The sequence below is a fragment of the Zalophus californianus genome, chromosome 11 (genome assembly GCF_009762305.2).
Source record: "Zalophus californianus isolate mZalCal1 chromosome 11, mZalCal1.pri.v2, whole genome shotgun sequence".
NCBI classification, from domain to species: domain Eukaryota; kingdom Metazoa; phylum Chordata; class Mammalia; order Carnivora; family Otariidae; genus Zalophus; species Zalophus californianus.
The window spans coordinates 80,525,506-80,547,731 of record NC_045605.1 but is presented as its reverse complement, the minus strand read 5'-3'; the positions used below and the strand labels follow the sequence as shown (position 1 = coordinate 80,547,731).

General features: G+C 41.6%; 1 protein-coding gene across 2 annotated transcripts in view; it reads left to right on the top strand.

Moving 5' to 3' along the window:
- Positions 1-5,819: 5,819 nt before the first annotated feature.
- LGR4 (leucine rich repeat containing G protein-coupled receptor 4) overlaps positions 5,820-22,226 on the top strand; it is a 106,125-nt gene continuing 89,718 nt past the window's right edge. Inside the window, exon 1 of one of the 2 annotated variants that reach the window (XM_027578421.2) lies at positions 5,820-6,129. In XM_027578421.2, the coding sequence (XP_027434222.1) occupies positions 5,945-6,129 (185 nt within the window). In that variant the 5' untranslated portion in view covers positions 5,820-5,944. The remainder of the gene's footprint in view (positions 6,130-22,226) is intronic. The other variant, XM_027578420.2, reaches the window with a different exon arrangement.

Here is a 22,226-nt window from a genome sequence, read left to right as displayed (position 1 = left end):
TTTTAAAAGCATTGTCTCTGATTTTTTTCATTTCAAAAAAGATTTTAAAAACATTTTCAAAAGTCCTAGGATTATTAAAGTTTTCATTGTGATTGCCACTCCTTATTTTGAAGAGTCATGGTAACTGTCACTAGACAAAAAGAAAGATTTTGAAATTACCCATGAGGTGTTCATTAGTGTCCTTCTTGACACAATATTAGTGTTTAAGTCAGGAATAGAAAGAATCTACAGAATGTGATGTCTTCTCTCTCCATCTTCCCACAGCTTCTCTTTGAGTTTAAATTCTCTTACTGCCTTCTTTCCTAGATTCCTTTCCAAATATGTTCATGTAGACAAAGAAGAGCTTTCCGGGATGTTTCAGCCGCCAGGTAAGAACTACCCCCAAGCGCTAGTCTTCTATACGCACTTGTTTTGTGGGATGCTGACATTTTGCATGCAGTTCTTTGAAATCTTGTCTTTATGCTGTGGTCTTCCTAAAACGTTCAAACTTTCATTTGGAATTCTGAGAGAGTAAAAAGGAACCCAATTCTGTGACTGAATTTTGTGTTAGTACTTTGGTCCTAACAAATTCTCAGTGTGACTAGGTGATAATCTTTGTAGATTTCTATTCTGATTTTTTTTTTTTTTTTTTTTTACCTTTACTGTTCTATCTGTTACAATGCCTGGCTTCTATAATGCTTATTTACCTGTGCCTGGTTCTGTTCCTCTCCAGTAGTTTATGCACTCGGGCCTTGGGGCCCACATGTGGTTCTGTCATTCAGAAATTGTTCCCTTGAACGTCATTCTTCAGTTGGGTTAGATTTGAAAGGGAAAGATCAGGATAAGAAAATCGGATTTAGAAAGGATTAGGCATGAACAGGAAAATATTTCTGATATTTATCTAAATGTTTTCAAATTTGGGGTCAGTATGGGTCTTCAGAACTACTGAAAAGGGTCTCTGACTCCAGGATGTCCAAACCAGGTCAGGAAACTTAAGAACTCTTCAGTGATGTCTTGATAAGAGCTGGTTTCAAGAATGGACTTCAGTCAGTCACACTAGAAGTTGCCAGTCCTCACATCCCAAGATCTCTCAGTTCTGTGCATGTGGCAGTGGAGGCAAATGGGCCCAGAAGCCCAAATCCGGCCACAGGGCAACTTTTAATATGTCAACAATTTTTACATTGTTATTTTGTGTGCTTCAAAGTGATTGTTTTTATTGTACATTATCCCTAAACAATAGGTCCTGGGCACAACAGGACCACTCTAGAGACATTGAGACAGAAGAAAAGGACAAGTGGGTGAAAGTACTGATTTAAGACCAGGATAGCATGACTGCCAGCCTCTGAACCAGTGTGGGAGCTCTGCCAGCCCTGAATGCGACCATGGAGGACTGATAGCTTAGAAACAGTAGCATCTCTCTTGAGGCTTCAACTATTAGATACATACCAGATACCTGATGGGTATGATATTCTTTCTTTATTCCCTGAATCTCTCATGTTTTGAAATGTTTATGTATGTATATGTACATATAGATACCCATTTATACGTATGTGTGTTTATATATATAAATATAAACATAATAATATAAATATAAACATATTTTTAATATACATATTCAGCTTCTAACTTTGGCAGGTTTGGCACCCATGCTTTTATAAAGTCAGTAGCCACTTTTCATAGGTCATGGGATTGCCTCAGGTCAAAAACATTTGGGGTGCTTTTTGGATGGAAAATAAGGTAAGTAAACCATGAGTGCCCCGGACTCTTTCTGGACCATTCATTCCAGAAAGAGGGGCATTTTTTGGCTTGCAATTGGCTCTTCTTAGTTCATTCTGCAATATAATCTTCAGCATGAGCTCACCACAGAGACCAGAAATTTGAAAGTGCTCGATCTCAACTTGTAAGAAAAGATGATCACCTTTGAGGTATGTCCCTGTGAATTTCACATAATCCTGCAAATGGTTTTCAAAAATAATCAGACTTCAATAAGGGATTAGCACCAATAAAACAGGGCTGGGAAACTATGGCCCATGGGCCAGAACTAGTCCAACATCTAGTTTTGCCCAAAAAGTTTTATTGGAACACAGCCTCATCTATTTGTTTATGTATTATTTATGGTCGCTTTGATGCTACAGTGACAGCGTTGAATAGTTGTGACAGAGACCATATGGCTGACAAAGCCCAAAGTATTAACTATCTGGCCCTAAACAATAAAAACAAATATGAACAACCCAATAGAAAACAAACAGGCAAAGGAAATGAATAGGCAATGCAAATGCACAGAGAAGCACCATGGAATGTCCAATAAATAGAGAAAAGATGCAGCTGTAAATCAGGGAAATTCAAATTTAAACTACACTGAGATGGCATTTCATATGCATCAGATTTATGAATATTTAAGTCTTGCAATATCAGGTGTTGGTAGGATATAGAGAAATGGGACTTTTTATTCTCTGCCGCAAGAAGCACAAATAAGTGCAATCACTTTTGAAAGCAATTTTACAACATCCAATAATGGTGAGTGCACATAATCCACTCCTAGACACACACACATACATACACGTATATAAAGGAAACATGTTAGAGAAATTCTTGCACGCACGAACAAGGGGACTTGTACAAGAATATCCATGGTACCATTGTTAGAAAAAATAGAAATAAGTTTAATATTAGCAATAAAATGGATAAATACTGGGTACGTTCTTTAAATAGAATACTATATAATAATAAAGATGAATTTAAAATGACCACATAGTTCATGAACACATATTTCATAAAGCTCACAGGTTGGGTGAGAAAAGCAAGTTGTACAGGAGTACAGAATGATATTATTTATATTTGCAAAGCAAGACTATATATTAGTCAGGGATACACAGCATGAAAATACTGAAAATATGCATGGAAATTAATTATAAAATGTAGGAAAGGGCTGACTTCCCAAGTTGAAAAAGACTGGAGAGAGGTACAAAGGGAACTTCAAATACATTTGTAACATTGTTTCTTTCTTTTTTTTTAAGATTGTATTTATTTATATAAAAAAGGCAGACACTTAACCGACTGAGCCACCCAGGCACCCCTCTTGGATAGAATCTTAAAAATTAATTTGTTTTGCTCTCTTAGGACATCTTATCCTAGAGGTGAAGACTAATTGGCCAATTTATCTTGAATGTAAAGCACATATACTATAGGGGCTATAAGAGATATTAACACTTTTACAGATATTACCTCTTTTCTTCCTTACCCAAGTCCGTTGCTCTTGAAATTGTGTCTTCTTGGACACGCTGCAAATTTGAATCCTCCTTTCTTACCTTCTTCACCTGATAGACAATAGGAATTTATCCTTCAATAAAATCTACCTCTCTCCTTTCTCCAAAATCTGAATCTCTCCTTTCACCTAAGTTGCCAGCCCTAATATTTTATTCCTTGGAAGCAAAGGATAATGTGGTTTATGAACTCCCTATTTCACTTTGATGTGATGTGCATCAAAATGCTGATTCCTGGGCTCCACCCGAGTCTACTAAATCACTTTGTGTTTTTAATCCAGCTTTGCATGCAATTCTTATGCTTACTGAAGTTTAAAAACCACTACTTTAGAAGAAAGGAAATGAGTTATTTGGGCAAAAAAATATCAATCAGTATAATATATAATTCTCTTTTTAAAACAGCACAAGGGGTGCCTGAGTGGCTCAGTTGTTAGTCGTCTGCCTTCAGCTCAGGTCATGATCCCAGGGTCCTGGGATCGAGCCCCGCATCGGGCTCCCTGCTCTGCGGGAGGCCTGCTTCTCCCTCTCCCGCTCCCCCTGCTTGTGTTCCCTCTCTTGCTGTGTTTCTCTCTCTGTAAAATAAATAAAATCTTCAAAAAAAAAAAATAAAACAGCATAAGAAAGTGGTATCTTGGCAGGAGAAATTCTGTCATCTTTTAGTGTTGTTATAAAGAGTGGTCTTAAAAGAATCAGTTAAAGAAACCCAATTTACAGGTTTTCCTCACTTCGCTTTCTCATGAGAGTTGCTAGAAAAAAATGGAAATGATTTAGACAATGGGAACCAATTTAGGGAAGGCTCCAAGGGCACGAGACAAGGAGCCAGGAGACCAGGAGTTGCTCTGTGATGATCTTGGGCAGCACACAATACCGAGGCCTTCAGATTGCTCATCTATAAAACCAGAGGGTTGTCCGTATAGCTTTGAGTTCTCTTTCAGATCCACAGTTAGAGGAAATATGTCATTCTTAAAAACTTGAAGTCAAGGCATGTTTGCATTTATTGACTCTCTAGCATATAAGTCAATTTACTGTATATTAGTCATGTGCCCAACTGGGCATTATTTTAAAGATAAACTCTCAAACGCAAAGATGATGGCAATGTTTCATTTTAAACTTCTTAGGTCTGTATCAATTTATTTCCATTTTCCTTAATTTTACTTAGGTGACATGAGTGGTAAATTTTATGATAGTGATATTTTTATATCACCCGTCTGCCTTAAAGTATTCATGAAAACTGTCTAATAATGATAGTAAAACAACCCAAAGGCACAGTGGAAAGTAAGAAAAGAGGTGCCCATAAAGCAGTATTTGGTGTAAATAATGATTCTATGGGGTCTATTAAGCCACAGAAATCCACAAGAGGAAGGACTGCTGATAATTACCTGACACCAAAGTTGCTGTTTGACTTCTCACTGGTAGTCACCTAGCACTCAAATGTTCTCTTGTCTGCAAAAATTTTCCGGTATTCAGAAACATCACCTCTTTTGCCCCTTACAAGATTCCTGTGTTTCAGGATTTTAAAGAACGTGAGAAAGCAGTCTGAATTGAGATCACCAAAGCTTGGTATCATTGGTGGTTAACTGCTAAGACTTAGCTACCTAGTGCATATCAAAATAGGTGTAAAGATCTCAGATGCAGTGAGAAGCTTGTGGGGGTACGCTGCTTTAATTTAGTATATAGCCAAAACCTAAATATTTATGTCAGATGAAGGGAGGCTTTCCCCCTCCTCCTCAAAATCTTTTTTCCGTTTACACAGCTCGCAAAGTCCTCACTCTTTGGAACAGTGGAAAGTCATTTGAAACTTAACTGAATGCTGGAGGCAAGTTCTACTTTTCAGGTCATCCAATTTAGGAGATCCAGTTTCTGCAGAGGGAAGAAGACGAGTGGGGGAGGGAAAACAAAACAAAACAAAACAAAACAAAACCAGACTCTTCTTCTGAGACGTCCACCTTCCATCCGCAGTCGGCCACGCAAATCGAGCCAAGTCGGGGATTTTGCCTTGAACCACCAGCACCACCAGCACCACCACCACCTTGTCACTCACGCCCGATAAACACGCCCCTCTGGTCCTACTCTTGGCCAGTGGCGGCTCCCCTTCTTGCATAGTAATGAGCTCGAGACCTCCGCGGGCCAATGGCGCTCCGGGAGAAGGGTTAGTTTTGCATGTACCTAAGTGATTTGCATAACCCAGCGGCTGGGGGCTTGGGAACCCGAGCGTGCAACCCTAGAAGGGAAAAGGACGGGAGGAGATTGAGCGCGGCGGCGAGAGAGCGAGCAGGAGCCTGGGTGTTTGTACGAGAGCCGGGCGGGGGCTGGGGCGAGGGGCCGGCATGGCTGAAGGCTGCGCTCCGCAACCTTGAAGAGAGGCTGCGGCGGGAGGCCGGAGACGGGGAGGCGGGTGCGATGGCAGAGCGCGGCCCCGGGAGCTGCGCACGGCCGGGCCGGCTGGCCTGAGCCGCCGGAGGAGCGGGGCTGCCTCTGCGCTTCCATGGGGCAGCGGGAAGGGCGAAACTCCGGAGCCCCGCGTCCCTGCACTGCTACCGTGGACTGTTGAAGGGGCCGAGCCCGCGCGACCGCCGAGAGAGAGCCCCCGCCCCAGCCCGCAGGCCGGCCGCCCCGGGGCGGCGGGGGGCGTCGGAGGGCAGCGGAGGCGCGCCGAGCCAGCGGCGCCGCGGGAGAGGCCGGCGCGGGAGGCGGCCGCAGCTATGCCGGGCCCGCTGGGGCTACTCTGCTTCCTCGCCCTGGGGCTGCGCGGCTCGGCCGAGCCCAGCGGCGCAGCGCCGCCTCTCTGCGCGGCGCCCTGCAGCTGCGACGGGGACCGTCGGGTGGACTGCTCCGGGAAGGGGCTGACGGCGGTGCCCGAGGGGCTCAGCGCCTTCACCCAAGCGCTGTGAGTACAGGGGTGAGGGCGCCGGCGGTGGGGGTGGGGGGACAAGGGGTGCTGGGGGGCAGAGCCAGTGGTCAATCCCACGCCACCTACCAGTGTCCCGAGGAGCGGGCGCGGGTCACCTGTGCGTGGGGTGCTCGGCACCCACTCCCGCGCGGCGGGCTTTCCAGAATTTGCCAGTCTGGGTCCGAGCCGCGAGCAGCTTTTTTCCCCCAGACTTTTGGGGCACAGTTAACCCGCCCACCCCCCGCAAGTGCATCTGGGGCCAAGCAGGAGGAAGGAATCTGGAAACGCTTGCCCCTGGCAGCCTTTTCAGGAGACCTTCCCTTCTCACGCGGGCCCCGGCTCAGCTGGCAAGAGCTTCATAATCCGTAGGCTGAGGGCGCCTAGAACTTGGCCTGGGTCTGCAGACCTAGGCACGTTTCGTGGGGAAACACCTGGAGCTTTCTGGGTTCCAGCGTGTGGGGAGAAGAAACACCTGTGCCTCAGTCAGAGTGAATCCCCTTCCAGTTTGGCCTCATCCAGGTAGAGCGACCTGGCACTTCGGTCCAGTTGCACTCTGGACTCACTGACAAACGCCCAGGGTTCTGGAGCGCGCGGGGGAGCCGGGCAAAAACAAGACGGAAGGAGGGGTGAAATTGCAGGTTTCTTCTGGTGAAAAGACTCTTCTTACCCAAGTAGGCCTTTTAAAGAAGGAATGCTGACCTGAAGTACAGGATGTTGGAAGAAAATCAAAGTTCCAGAGCATATTCTCTGCCCAACCTTCTAGAATGGAAGGCAGCAATTTTCTGCTGTACCTTAATCCACAGAACTTTTCTTTTGAGCTGCCTGGGGCTGGGCAAGTCACTCAGATGGTTCTGACTTCTGAAATCTCCCCCCTCGAAGGGAGACCTTAGGCTTCAGATATTCCCTTCAGAAAAGAAGAGGAGTTTGACATAGGTGTTGTAGGTGGTATTGGCAAGTACGACCTCTTAAAGAAGAGGGTAATTGAATGCAGGGCTTGGTGTATGCGCTTGTTCTTGCGTTGTGTGGCCAGAGGGGTGATTAAATCAAGAACAGTGAAAGAACTCTTGGCGAGAGGAAGGGATTCTGAGAGGTTCTTGGGTGAAGGGAGTTTCCTTTTACCTTATAGCCAAGGAAGGGGACCTCTTAGAAATAAATAATTTTATTTATTTATTTTTAAGATTTTTATTTATTTATTGAGGGAGAGAGAGAATGATAGAGCATGAGAGGGAGGAGGGTCAGAAGGGAGAAGCAGACTCCCTGTTGAGCAGGGAGCCCAATGCGGGACTCCATCTCGGGACTCCATCCCGGGACTCCAGGATCATGACCTGAGCTGAAGGCAGTCGCTTAACCAACTGAGCCACCCAGGCGCCCCAGAAATAAATAATTTTAAAGGAGTAACTGACCCTGTGAAGAAATCCTTTCTATGCAGGCCAGAGCATTGCTGTGTTTCCAGGTAGGTAGTGGGAGGTGTTCAGCTTGCTCTCTGCCAATGGGGTTTTATTGAGTATTGCAGCCTGTTGCCTTGGAATCTGTTTCATTCTTTGGCCTCCAGCTCCCCCTCCTTATTTTAACTGTCTCACGTGTTAGTTATGTATTTGAAATCATTTTCCTCCAGCATAGTGAAATTTAACTTTTTTACTGAAAAAAATTCATTTTGCAGTGAAGAGCAATTTGCTCGCAAAAAGGTACATTAAGTGGGCAGGTTTGAGGGGGAGTGAGGGAAAGAAGACTGGGGTAGAGATGGGGCTCTTTTTTTTCCTGTTCTTTTGAAACTTAGGGAATTCACTGAGGCAAGGTGCCTTTACCTGACACTTCTCAAGCCTCTTTATTCATAGAAAAGCATGTTTTTGCTATTTTGACCAGTGGTAAAGACCTTGTTTAGTAGATTCCTCCAATTTTGGTGAGTAGACTTGTCCTATAAGGAAAAGGGCTATTTTACATTAGTACCTAAAACCACAAAGAAATATCACATTTTTATGTGAGCACGCTACTGTCTGTAGAGCATCGTCCTTTAGAACTCACTGGAGGTAGTAAAATGCCATATTCTCAACTTGGAGCCGTACAGAACACTGTTCGAGGCTTGGGAAACAAAAATCATTGGCAACTGTCCAGATTAGGTTGCCTGAACTAGCACCGTCATGGCACTTTTTGAGCTGCTGAGGTGAGCAAATGTGCTGCATTTTCCTTTTTCACTTGTGACCTGTAGCTAGAGTGATCGGACCTCCTGATAACTCCTTATTTCATCCCGTCTCTTCATTTCATCCTCAAAAGTATATATTTATGGGACTACCCCACTTAAAGGGCATTTCAAGGGCAGTGTGTTTGCATTTTGAGAAACCAGCTAGTTCAGTGAATCTCAAAAGCCATGTTGAGGATGGGCAGGTGCTGTGGGTTTGCATAGTCCAGTGGATTTGGGATCACCTGGGATCTTTTTCCAAGTAATTCTGATCTGCTGTCCTGTTATAGCTTTAGTGAGCCACAGTTACATACCGGGGGATTAGATCCATGGTCCCAAACTTTTGCTCACCTCTTCCTAATTTCTGGAGCATGTGTACCCATGTATATTACACAGAAAATCACAAACACAGATTACAAGTTAAAAAGATGAGGCCGATTAATCAAAGTTCTTTTATTCTCACAACTCAGTGGTATATGTATGTGGTATCTTCACCTCCACCAGGGATGTGTGCATCCCACTTTGGAGACCCTGGGACTGACAAAGAGCAGAGATTTTATTTTACTCAACTTGGAGTACACAGATCCTGGTACACAGGAGGCACTTAAAAATGTTGCAGTGAAGAGAGAATAACTTAAGGCCAACACCGAAGGCAGACTCGGGGCTTGGAATTCAGACATCATTCCCACACAGGATTGCCAAATTCAGCATTCTCAGCATTTAGTCTTTTGTCCAGGTTTGAGAAAGCCCCAGAGAGAGGATACTGCTGCTTCTCCTTCAGGCTCGTTTAAACTTGTTCCGTCCAACAGTGCCTATTTCCTGCTGAAAGCTGCTTTATCCGAGTCTGGGGGCAGAGTCAGACGTAATCCTCAGTATTGTTGATGGGATTCCTGTGTTCAGTTTGCTGCACCTGTACTGGTTATTTATATTTTGCAAGCAGTTCTCAATCCTGTGTCACAATACACTGGCTTGTCACAATTCACCCTGAGGTGTTTTAAAGGAAGTAATCTTACTGGTATTAAAATTCCAAAGTTTATTTTATCAAAGGGATTCAAGGTTATTCCTATAGTAATGGTAATAGGTCACTCTTAATCACCTACACTCCCAGAGGCTTGAGAGAAAGAGATGAAGTCCCAGTGGTGTTGGGGAGAAGTTTGTGCACGTGTGTCCCCTGGTTTATGTGTTACTGTCTCAATGTTTGGGTGCCATAGACTCAGAGCACAGGTCTCCACATCCTAGATTATGTCTGGTGACCAGTTTTAAGATTATACAGGCCGTTTCTGTGGCTTCATGGAGACACTGATGGGTCTGAGCCCTTGGTGGTAGTCCTTACCTTGCCACTAAGTAATTTTGTGGCCTTGGGCAAGTCATTCTCCTTTTTTTGAGGCGGGGTGGGGGGAGGGGGAAGGGTAACAATTTTCTCATCTGAAAAATGAAGTAGTTGGATTCACTGGATTATTTCTAAGGCTTGCTTGTAGCTTCCAGAAGTTCTATGATTTTATAATTCTAACATAATTTTAGGATGGCAAGGTGACGATAATGTTAGATCCTCTCGTAAAAGATCCCAGGAGCAGCAGGATTTCGTTCTGGGTGAAGTTGCACAAGGCTGTTCATTACCACTCACTTGGAGGAGGAGTTCTTTGTGTTTAGAAGTGTGTGTTAGGAAATTTGCCATGGAGACTTGTTGCAGAATGCATGACTAGCTAAGGCGCTTTGCTAGGGTAGAATAGCCCTTCTTGTTTCCTGTGGGTATGGCTTAACACTCGGAAAATAAAATCATTCTGTTTCAGTAATTTGGATACTGTACAAAAAGTTACTCAACGTCCTCACTTCCATATAATTAGTCATAATCTCTCCAACCTTTACGGTGTGCGTATCCTGTACATTGGGCAGGTTATAGCTTTCTATATAGAATTGATGGTTACCTGAGAGGCTTTGAAGTGTTTTTAAAAATAATCTGTTGTTTTTTTCTTCTTTTGGAAGCATCATCTCAGATTCTTCCTTAAGATGTATGTTTTATCACTACACTAAACACCTTTCTTCTTTTAATAGTATCATTTGAAAAGTATTTTCTTCTGCTTTCTCCCATGTCTCCTGTATTCTCCGGCAGGTAGTCATCAGTGGCTAAAGGTTTATACCTTTTTTGATGGTAGAGTTTGATATCTCTTGATTTCTGCCTTAGGATCTATAAGTTTCAATGTTTAGTTTGTGTAGTGTGTCTTCCTAGAGATGCATTAATATCACATACAAGTGAACTTTGTGTTAAAAAAGACCAATATATGAATATCTTTAAGTTTAGAGCCTTTCTTTTACATACCAGCTGAACTACTGGGTTCTCTTTAAATACAAGAGAAGAAAGAGCATTCTGCTGGGAATACAGAGAGCTGGTTTCCAGATCTGTCAATAAATCACACTAGTGACCTTGAGTGGGTGACATGCTTAACCCCTCAGGGCCTTGGTTTCTCCACCTATAATACAAGGAGGTAAACAACTCTTACTGCCAAGAGTTTTCTTTCTCTTGAATTTTTTTCTTTTAAATATATTTCTTGTGTTCTCTCCATTGGTTAAGGGAAGTATAGTTATCTAAATCATGGACTCTCTCACCCACCCAGGAAACTTCTCCAGTTGTCCAGCGCTACTGGAATATTTCCATTGAAGGGGAGCTCACTGCCTCACAAGGCAACAATGTGCTGGGTGTGGTCTGAACGATACTCAGGACTTGAACCCTCAGGACTTGAACCTGTAATTCTCTTATTCAAGGCTCCTTAAGGTTTTGCAGTAACCACTAATGTTTTATGATTTCCAGTCGAACTAAATGCTCGTGACAGTGTTGGTATTGCAAGCATTTAATGTCCAGGCACTTGGTTCTTAACATTAGAATTGTAAGGTAACATTTGACAACTTAATCTCTTAGGGAAGATCAAAGTTTTGTACTGGGAGGTGGATCCAGGCAAGTTTAGGCATTTTCTTGGCCTCTTTCAGTCTATCTCTCAAATTCTTATTTTAGTCATCTTCATAATAGTGAAAGTACTGACAGCCTGCAAGTTTGGATTTTGGTTTCTGGTCTCCTTGTTTGTGCCTATCCCTTCATTCCCAATTTTTCTTATCAATAAATGATGGATATTGGAGTAGATGATGGCAGATGTCTCACTGCTTTGAATTTCTCTGAACCTGTGTAAACTGTTAAGCAAGTGAAGTTTTCAGAACCCTTTAGTGATTCATTGAAATTTTTCCTAAGACTGTCTCTTACCATTTCTCTATAAAAATAAAAATTTCCATAAAAGTACGATATTTGTTGATACACTTGGGTTAAAAATTAAGCCCTGCCAGATGTGCCTTTCACTCTGAAAAATGTAACTAATATACCCTCAGAGTGTTCTAGATAAGACAGCTTTGCTCTTTTAATTTTTTAAGCTAGATCTCAAGGATTTGGCTTTAGAAGGGTGTCATCCAGCTTGCCTTTAACTGTCTTAGGCAGCCTTCAAGTTTCTGGCAATGCCAACAGCTTTTCTTATATATAAAAGAATATGGATAACTTTTTCCTTTTTCTCCCCCCAACTTTGTTAAGTGAACTTTAGTTTTTTTTTTTTTTTTTCCAGAGCTTCATTAAGATGATAAAATGCTCTATTTTAAAGTTCTGCCAGGGAAGAAAAAAAATGCTAGGGCATTTAGCAAATCATTACCCTTATACAAATGGCTAATTTGTCTGCCTTCTCAGGCATTTCTTTTGTGTTTAACTACTTGATGGTCAAACTGTAGACCAGGTAACACCTCTATGGTCTAAAATTGGGTGAGTTCCAAATTGAGTTTAGAAATCATCTTAGCAAGAGACAGATCATGACTTTATAGTTCATATACATTTAATAACCTCAATTTCTAAAGACTTCAGCAAGTTTGTACTCAAATACCTCTTTTAAATGGCAAGATGTAATTATGTAGTAGTATACTCTGGACTCACCCCCCCCCGAAAAGTATTTGTTCTTTTTTTTTTTTTTTTAAGATTTATTTATTTGGGAGAGAGAATGAGAGAACACACAGAGGGAGTGGGAGAAGGAGAAGCAGACTCCCTCTGAGCAGGGAGCCCTATGCGGGGCTTGATCCCAGGACCCTGGGATCATGACCTGAGCCAAAGGCAGACACTTAACCAACTGAGCCACCCAGGTGCCCCCAAGTATTTGTTTTAGTGTATGTGTGTGTGTGTGTGTATGGTTGGCACTGTTTTTAGCAAGGTTCTTAAAGTGTAGTGAAATATGTTGTGTCATGTACAAGCAGTTAAAACTCTGAATGTTTGGGATGGTTTTTTCAATCTCTAAAGCATTATATATTTTAATTGTCACACAGGAGCCACGTTCTCCCCCTCTGCACTAAGTTGACAGCAAGATTTGGCATTGGGCATCTCTTTTTTTAGATGCAAGTGATTGAGGAACAGGAATGCCTTTCTAACAGTCCAGGTCCAAGAAGGGAACATCTTTAAAAAATATATTTTTCTGGTTTTCCTAGCTTTTCTGTACTGGAAGACCTTATGGGGAAGGCATTGAATCACCCCCCCCCCCCCCCCCCCCCCCCGTGGCAACGTGTTGGCCCATAAGAATGTAAGAATAGCCTTGTAAGGAAATGCAAACTATAGATATTTTGGGAGGCAGCTGGGCCATTTCGATCCCAGGCTGGCCTGATGTCTGTGCTAGTGAGAAACTTGTGGGGGAAGCATATGTAATATATTTCAAGTTATTTAATAATGCTTTATCCTTTGTATTTAATTTAAGTATTTAAGTATTAAAAATCAAGAGAAAAGGTTATGTAAGCCCCTTTAGCTAGTTTTTTCTTTTCCTCTATTTTTTACAATAGAATGTAGCCTTTTATTTTTTTAACGAAGTTTTAAATATAAAGTTGACCATCGAGGGCGCCTGGGTGGCTCAGTTGGTTAAGCGACTGCCTTCAGCTCAGGTCATGATCCTGGAGTCCCGGGATCGAGTCCCGCATCGGGCTTCCTGCTCAGCGGGGAGTCTGCTTCTCCCTCTGACCCTCTTCCCTCTCATGCTTTCTATCTCTCATTCTCTCTCTCTCTCAAATAAATAAATAAAATCTTTAAAAAAAAATAAATAAAGTTGACCATCGAAAGAATGAAAATCTTAGTGCACCCTGACAACAAAATATTTTTGATGCTTGAATCAGATTTCAGAACCTCATTCAGAAAATTCATGAGGTAAATTCTCCCCAGGCCTGTACGTTTTTAAGGTTTTATTTGGGGAAATTGTCCCTCCTAAGAAGAGTGACATAAATTTGGCTGAGAGATGGTACCTTTACCTCGGCGCTGTACTAGGGCAGGGCTGAGGAATGAGCCCATGTTGCTTCTGGTCTCACTTCTCCATTCGCCCTCAGGCTGTGAAGTTCTCACATGTAGCTCCTAGTACAAACAGCAGACAGTAACTTAGTACAAATGGGTGACATCAAAACCTCCCTGAAGAACTTGATTAGAACTGTTTTCCTAGGAAGATAGGTAGATGCCCCAATTCTCACTCTTGTCATGGTTCCTGTTATTTTTAAAGATGTATTTTTTACTGGAGAGAGCGAGAACACTAGCAAGCATGGAGGTGGGGAGGGCAGGGGGAGAGGGAGAGAGAGAATCTCAAGCAGATACCCTGCTGAGCACAGAGCCCGATGGGGGGCTTGATCTCACAACCCTGCAATCATGACCTGAGCCAAAATCAAGAGTCTGTTGCTTAACCAACTGAGCCACTCAGGTGTCCCATGGTTCTTGTTCTAAAGGTACAGGATAGGGAGTGTACTTCCAAGTTGGCAGGCTTTTCACTGAAACTCTAGGGATTGGGCTGTGTTGTTGATTAACTTCTGGGTTTTCCCCATTTCCCTAAGAGAAAATGCTAAGAGACCCTTGGAGAAACTACATGGATCATAGGAGAAGGGCTTGGCAGGCCAGATTTTCCCGGGAGAGAGGAGACCTGTGGTCGCTGCGCTGTTCTAGATTGTCACCTTTCTTGTGTGGAAACCATCTCAGAGGGCTGCAGGAGAATTCTCCAGAGAAGATCACAAGCCCTTGAATACTTTAGACCTTAGGAACTCTGTTCTGAAGTCTTACCAACTCTTGGGGTGCCTTTCTGGCCTAGTTGGTAGAGCACGTAGCCCTTGATCTGAGGGTTGTGAGTTCAAGCCCCATGTTGGGCATAGAGTTTGCTTTAAAAAAAAATAAAGTCTACTGACTCTTTTTCAAGTAGGGGAGAGAGAAAACGATGTCCACTAAACTTTAGGTTCCTTAATGTTCTTGAAGACTGTTCATATGCTCTCATGTTTTGGTACTTGATTCGTCCAGTGTTTGCATTTTCCAAAGTGGTAATTGCCCTTTGGTCCTCTTCAAACTCTCCTTATCTCACATAGATTGAAGCATAGACAGAATTCTTACACAATATGATCAGAATTAAGGGAATATCAAGTGAACTTAATACACTTCAAATATTTTAGTATCATGTTTTAAAATTACACGAGTTTACTGACATTTAGCAGTTTCTCCTAATCTCACTTTCATCCTTTCTGTGCTACTTCTGCTAGTTCATCTCATTTGATTAGTTTTTTTAATCTTAATATTTTCCTTTCTTTGTAACAAAGGAAAATTTTCTTGTTGGCCTTCTGTTCTTTTCAAGGTCATTTTGAGTCCATGGTCATGTAATCCAGCTTTTTATGTCACTATTCTGGAGTCTTCTTTTTATAGGCCTGTCTTTATGAGCAGGCCTTCAAAAATGGTTTTGTTTTTGAAAGTATGGCACGAAGAATCAAGACCCCTGAGTTCCCAAATCAGCATGGGCATGTCACATAACCACTTTGAACATTGACTTTTCCATCTGCAAAAAGAGGTAACTTCACTTTGTCTCTGAGGGTCACACCTAGGAAACTTCAGCATGACCTGTTGGAGTGACGGCAAGGACCCGATTTGTTGTCATTTCTTCTGGGAGTGACTAAGCAGTTGCATGTGTGTATGTGAACCCTATTTCTCTGGTTCTTTGAATGTATACTAGGTCCAAAGCCTGTTGTAGACTTCACAGTGAGCCATTGTGCTAATAGGGAAAAGTCCACTTACCTGGCAGATTTTTTTCATTCAGAAAACCATAAAGATCCAGGTGGAGAAAGAGTATATATACACTTTTATCAAGATACCTTCTCATAGGTGGTACTACTCCCCTTTTAACAGGAAAGCCCAATTTGGGTGGAGGGGATTGGTTAGTTATAGTTTCCCTGGAGAAAAGAGCTCAGGGGACATCATGTTTGCTCCCCTGGGTCTCTGTGATTGGCACTGCTTTCCTGAGATGGGTGGTCAAGTAGAAAGGTGCTATCCTAACAGTGTATCTCTCCATAGCAAAAAGGCATGTGACCTTAGGCAGTGTCAGTGTGATCTTTAAAAATTTTTTATTTTATTTGGCGGTGGGGGGGCGCAGAGGAAGAAGGAGAGAGAATCCCAAGCAGACTCTGAGCTGAGCCCTACAAGGGGCTCGATCTCACGACCCAGAGATCACCACCTGAGCTGAAATCAAGAGTCTGACGCCCAACCATCAGAGCCACCCAGGCGCCCCGTCGGTGTGATCTTTAGATACGAATTTTCTACTTCCAGATTTTGGAACACTGGGGATTTCATTAAGCCGTGCCTAACTCTTTGGGAAGCCTCATGCCAATGACTGCCTACTGTAGTTTCTCAGATCATTTTCCATTTTGGGGATGGATAAGATTTACTCAGGATTGGTAGTTTAGCTACATTCTTGTTTCTTCCCATCGCTTTGTGTCTAGAAATATTCAGATTATGAGAGAACTTTTAAGTACTTTAGAAGTGGTATTTTATTGGATATTTGGATACCTTTGTCTTTTTTTATATTTAGATTAATGCTCAAGTTTTGTGGATAAAGTCATTTTAGAACTAAAATCCATTCTTTAAGATCTTCTGTATTTCTAGAAAGTTACATGGCATTCTTGTTAAGCACAGTTGAATCATTCTCAGAAACTTTAAACACTTTTCTGGGTTTTGATTCAGACCTGATTTGAAAATGAATGATAAAGCCACAAGCCAGAACAGCAGCTAACGTACACAGCATGGCTCACAACCGTTTAGACTGGCTGAGTGTTTCACATACAGTTGTGCATTTTCTACCCTGGGTCTCTTTCTTTAAAAAAAATAAATAAATAAATGTTTGAGATGTTTTTCCCATTACCATCTTGACATCTGCCTGGTTACACATGAATAGCTTGACCCAGTCCCTCAGCAGGGAGACTACCGTGGCCTTGCTTTCAATAGCCATGTCACTGACAAAGAAAACATATGGAATATTTCATTCCTGTCCTTTGCAAACAGTCTGGGGCTGTGAGGGCATGCAGCAGAAGGCTTCATACTTCATGGTAGGTTGGCAAGTTTGTGTGCTAACCACAGGCTCTGCCGCTAGCAATCAGACTGTGTTTTCCAAAGCCCCATTACATTCTTGAAAAAGGAATTTTGTGTTTTGGAGAAATCAGTTTCTAATACCAGTTTGAATTAAGTTTGTATGACCTGCTTCCATTGCTTCCATGGTGGGTTTCTGACTTAATCATATATTTCACCAGTGGGAACTTGTGTGTGTGCGCACGCGCGCGCATGTGTGTGTGTGTGTGTGTGTGTGTGTGTGTGTGTGTGTGTGTGTGTGTGTGTGTGTGTGTGTGTGTATGTATGCAGGGCATTTGGATGCTGTTCCCCCAGGTTTGATATGTGGTATGTGTTTAATGGATACACAAGTTGGGAATGAGGTTGCTTGATTCCCAATAGAACATGCCTCGAGGACTGTCTGCCTCCATGTTTATCTTCTTGTCAGTTCAAGGCTAATTGATCATTCTCTACTAGCCAAATACTGCTGCATTGACCTTTAAAGGTTTCTGTTGCATAGGACCAGCCTTCTACTTGGGGACTCTGTTTCAGTTCAGCTAGCATTAATGGCTTTGCTTTGTGGCATCTGAATCCACAGTGTGGAGGCTGGTGAGCAGGTGTGGGAGGAGAGGCCAAGGACGTGAAAAAGAGGGGTAAGTCAATTGTTGTCTTTTTCAGGTCTTCTGTGTTAAAAGAATTTGCCTTTGGCGCAACCCTGGCTGAGGTGGCATTCCAGAAGGAGAAAAAACAAAAACAAAACCTATGACATCCCAAGATGAGAAGATTCATGACTTTGGTGGAGGAGAATATGACATATATTTCATCAGGGTCCTTTCCACCCAAGTTACCCCAGCCTGAAATTCTAGTTTCATTGTTTACTAGACATGTGGGCTGGTTTTGACAGGAGTGGATTTACTGAAAAGGAAATGAGCTCCTATATTATCTCCGATATAACCAAATATTTAAATGTATATGTATATCTTATCTAGAAGGTATTTCTGATGGTTCTTGGTATCATTACCGAACATTAGCTGTAAAAACAATGTGCTAAGAGAAATTATTGCCTTTCACATTTTCTTATAAGTGTAATTCCTTTTTAAAATTTTTGCTTATCATAGATATCCTTTAATTTTTTTTTCTCTTGGGAGGTTACAATTTCAAAAGCTTAGGTTTTGTGGTTCTTCACAAATGAGTTCTATTTGAGGTCCTCCTCTTTCTTTTAGTGCCTTCATATTTTTATCCTAAAATAACTAGTTTAGTCTTGGCTGTTCTATCTTTCTTCTTTGATTACTTAACTAACTTTCATAACTTTGAATTCATATCATAGGAAAATGCTTCTAAATCTCTCAATTCTAAGATGTACCCTTTTTTTAGTGTCCAGCTCTACCAGTATTCACGTGCCACAATTTATTTGTCCATTCTTCAGTTGAGAAATGCTTTCCTTATTTCCAGGTTTTGGCAATTATAAATAAAGCCAATATAAATATTCACGTAGAGGTTTTGTGTGAACATAGGTTTTCATTTCATTTTTGTAAATACTCAGGAGTGAGATCCTGGGTCCAGTGGTAGGTGTATGTTAATAAAACGTTGGCCTAGGTTTTAATGTCTTAGAGCTGTAGTAAGGTTTGATATTACCAATTAGTTATAGCCTCCATATATTCTTAGCATGGTATGTATGTATGTAGTAATAGCAAACGCTGTTAAAAACTGATTTTGTTTCAATGCATGTACTTTTTAAAGGAGTAGAATTATTAGTTTTTTAAGTAAGCTCTACATTCAACATGGGGCTTAAACTCACAACTCCGAGATCAAGTGTGGCATGTTCTACAAACTTAGCCAGCCAGGCACCCCGAAAGAGAATACTTAGCTCCCTTTTTGGTATCTGACAGTTACTAGGATACCCCTTGTGGAGGACTTGTGGAGAAGAGACTTGTGGAGTAATGATCCCAATGTGGAACATTTTGCTTATAGTGACAAAAGTTTGAATTTTTAGTATGTCCATGTTTGGAAAGTCTGATTCAAAAAATGGGAACTTGGTGAGAAGTTGCTGGGCCTACTTGTGTATCAGGTGTGTTACATGTGTTAACTGTAATTTCCATGGTAATCATTCTAGGTCCCTGGCATGGTTCCCATTTTATAGCTGTGTAGATGGAGATTTGAAAGGATTCAGTAACTTGCTCAAACGTCCCACAGGTAGTGGGTGGTAGTTTGTGAAGCTCAGGTGTTTGCTATTTGTTTGTATCTCCTGTAGTTTGCTTGGATAGTTGACAGTTTATTAGAAAAAGGGAAGATAAAATGAAAAACGAAATGGTGAGAAGCTACAGGTTTTTACAGGGGAATAAAGATCAGAACGGAAAATAAAGCATCCCGCAAACGCATACAGACCTCTACATATGTACTTATAGTTGGAGACTGACTTGATTTAGGAGTAACTTACATGAAAAAATCTATTTACTATGTAGAATTAAGTGACCTTTTATTCACAGCCGAAGTTTTTGGAAAAGTATGTCTCAGTCTCTTTGCTTTTTGTACTTCTTTGTAAGCGTTCACATTTTCTATTTTAATAGTGTTTTTCTGTGTCAGCAAAATAAGTATCAGTTGTGTGCATTTTGGCTTGCCTTTTCTTTCTTTTGTGGAATTCACTTAGATGGTATATGAGGATCCGTTAGCATGCTCATTTTTCTGCTTCTTAAAGTGCGCATTTCTGAATGTGCTCCTTTGAACCAAAACGCTGAAGTAGATGAACAAGCGAAGTGTGCACCATTATGGTTTCCATATAGCCGCTCCCTTTCACTCACTGGAATTTCCTGACTCTCCTATTGAAGATGTTTTTATAGGGAAGTCAGCATAAAAGTGAATCACCCATGAGCCTCCCCCGCCCCCCAAGGCATTTCATTTAGTCAACTTGGGATTAATTTAGTTGGTACTCTTTTCGTTGACTTGAACACTGTGTACGTTGATTGTATGAACTGATGTTTATTAAGCTGTTAATATTTTACAGACTGGATGGGCTCCTATTTGGATCTGTGTGCCCTTTTCTTTAGCAGCAGGGCTGTTCATGATTGAATATGGGGCCGCAGTGTTGACTTTGAATGGGGTGACAGCCAGCCCCATGCTGTACCGTTATTTGGTGACTCTAAAGGTTTTCTCCTGGAAGCATTTTCCTTTTTCATTTAATTCACATTGCAGTCTTGGTCTTCTTTATGGCCTGTCTTTCCATTCAGATAACCATCATCATCATCTTGTTATTAACTTAGACGCTAATAGTAATAAATGTTATTGAGCACCAGGCATTATACAGGAAGAGCTTTACGTGTTGTCTATTAATACTCTTTTTTTTAAAAAAAATTATTTTTATTATTTATTTATTATTCTTAATAGCCCTCTAAAACACATGCTGTTGTTCACTGTGTTTTAGAGATGAAGAAACTACAGGGGAGAGGGCACACAGGTAATGAACGAGGTTTTGTAGATGGGGTATCAGATCTCGGTTTTTCAGACCAAGGTTATTCGGTTGAATGGGTGGTATGCCAGTGTCCTTTGGTGTTACTTCTAGATGTAGGCGTCCATCTGTCTTGGTGTTGAGGATATCATGAACTGCTTATTTTATAGATGAGGAATTAGTTCCAGAGATGTTAGATCCATTTGGTTCTCTGCTTGAAGAGTTCTCAGTCCCTTGGAATATAGACTTGGACCCTTCTAAATCTTAAAGATCATCTAGTACAGTGGTGCTAACACTCTTCTTTGTGTTATGGACCACTCATCAAAGAGGCTAGGTCTTTCTCTCCATGTGGGAAACAAAAAGTCCATTCCTCCCCCTCCCCCAGGACATACATTTTTATGTTTATAGGCCTGATATCTATTCGTTGCTAAACCTTTCAATTACATAAATCGTAACACCAAATTTTTGCTTACATTTTTCAGAACTTCCCTCCCTCCTCAGTCCAGTTCTTTTAAGACTAGTTGAAAACAGGGCCCCAGGGTGGCTCAGTGGGTTAAGCATCCACCTTTGGCTCAGGTCATGATCCCAGGGTCCTGGAATCGAGCCCCTTGTCAGGCTCCCTGCTCAACGGGGAGTCTGCTTATCTCTCTTCCTCTGCCTGCTGGTCCCCCTGCTTGTGCTCTCTCTTTCTCAAATAAATAAATAAAATCTTTAAAAAGAAAAAAAAGGCTAGTCAAAAACAGTTGATCTGGTTTAAATAACAGGGCGGAAGTCCACTTACATTTAGTTGTGTGACTTGCCCAGAATCATTGGTAGCCCTCCAGACTATGTTAAAAACAAAACAAAGGAGAATAAAGCACATTATCAGAAAAGATGGTCTTTTCTTTGATTATATAAACCTTTAACATTTAAAAAGACTTTTTTTTTTTAAAGGAAACCTGTTTTTCTTTCTTCCTTTTTTTTTTTTTTTAACATACAATGTATTATTTGTTTCAGTGGTACAGGTCTGTGATTCATCAGTCTTACACAATTTACAGCTCTCACCATAGTACATACCCTCCCCAATGTCCATCACCCAGCCACCCCATCCCTCCCACCCCCCTCCACTCCAGCAACCCTCAGTTTGTTTCCTGAGATTAAGAGTCTCTTATGGTTTGTCTCCCTCTCTGGTTTTCATTTTTCACTCCCTTCCCCTATGATCCTCTGTCTTGTTTCTCAAATTCCTCATATCGGTGAGATCATACGACACTTGTCTTTCTCTGATTGACTTATTTCGCTTAGCATAATACCCTCGAGTTCCATCCATGTCATTGCAAATGGCAAGATTTCATTTTTTGATGGCTGCATAATATTCCATTGTGTGTGTGTATACACACACACACCACATCTTCTTTATCCATTCATCTGTCGATGGACATCTTGGCTCTTTCCATAGTTTGGCTATTGTGGACATTGCTGCTATGAACATTGGGGTGCACGTACCCCTTTGGATCCCTACATTTATATCTTTGGGGTAAATACCCAGTAGAGCAATTGCTGGGTCGTATGGTAGCTCTATTTTTAACTTTTTGAGGAACCTCCATACTGTTTTCCAGAGTGGCTGCACCAGCTTGCATTCCCACCAACAGTGTAGGAGGGTTCCCCTAAAAAGACTTTTGACTTGAGTTGCTTGTGCCTTAAGCTTGTCACATGGTAAAATTTTCTGTGCTTTTTCCTTGTGTTTTGTACAGTCTTTCATGGGCCCAATACTTTGTTGAAATTGTAGGCGGTAGTTGTTTCATGCAGGTGAGTAAAAAGGTTTCACAGAAATAATTTTATCAGTTCAAAACCATTTTTTGAGAACCACTAGTATTTGTATAATGGCTCATGGAATCAGTGGTCTTTCAACTTCAAAATAATCATTGAGAGAATACATCAATACTCAAAAAATTAATTCATTTAACATTTAGTGAGTGCTTTATGTGTTAGGAACTGTTCTTGGTGCTGGAGACAGTTATCAGACAGCATCCCTGCCTTCATGTAATTCACCTGGCATGGGATGGGGTACCGGTGGTGGTAGACAGTTAAAAAATAAATACAATAAACAT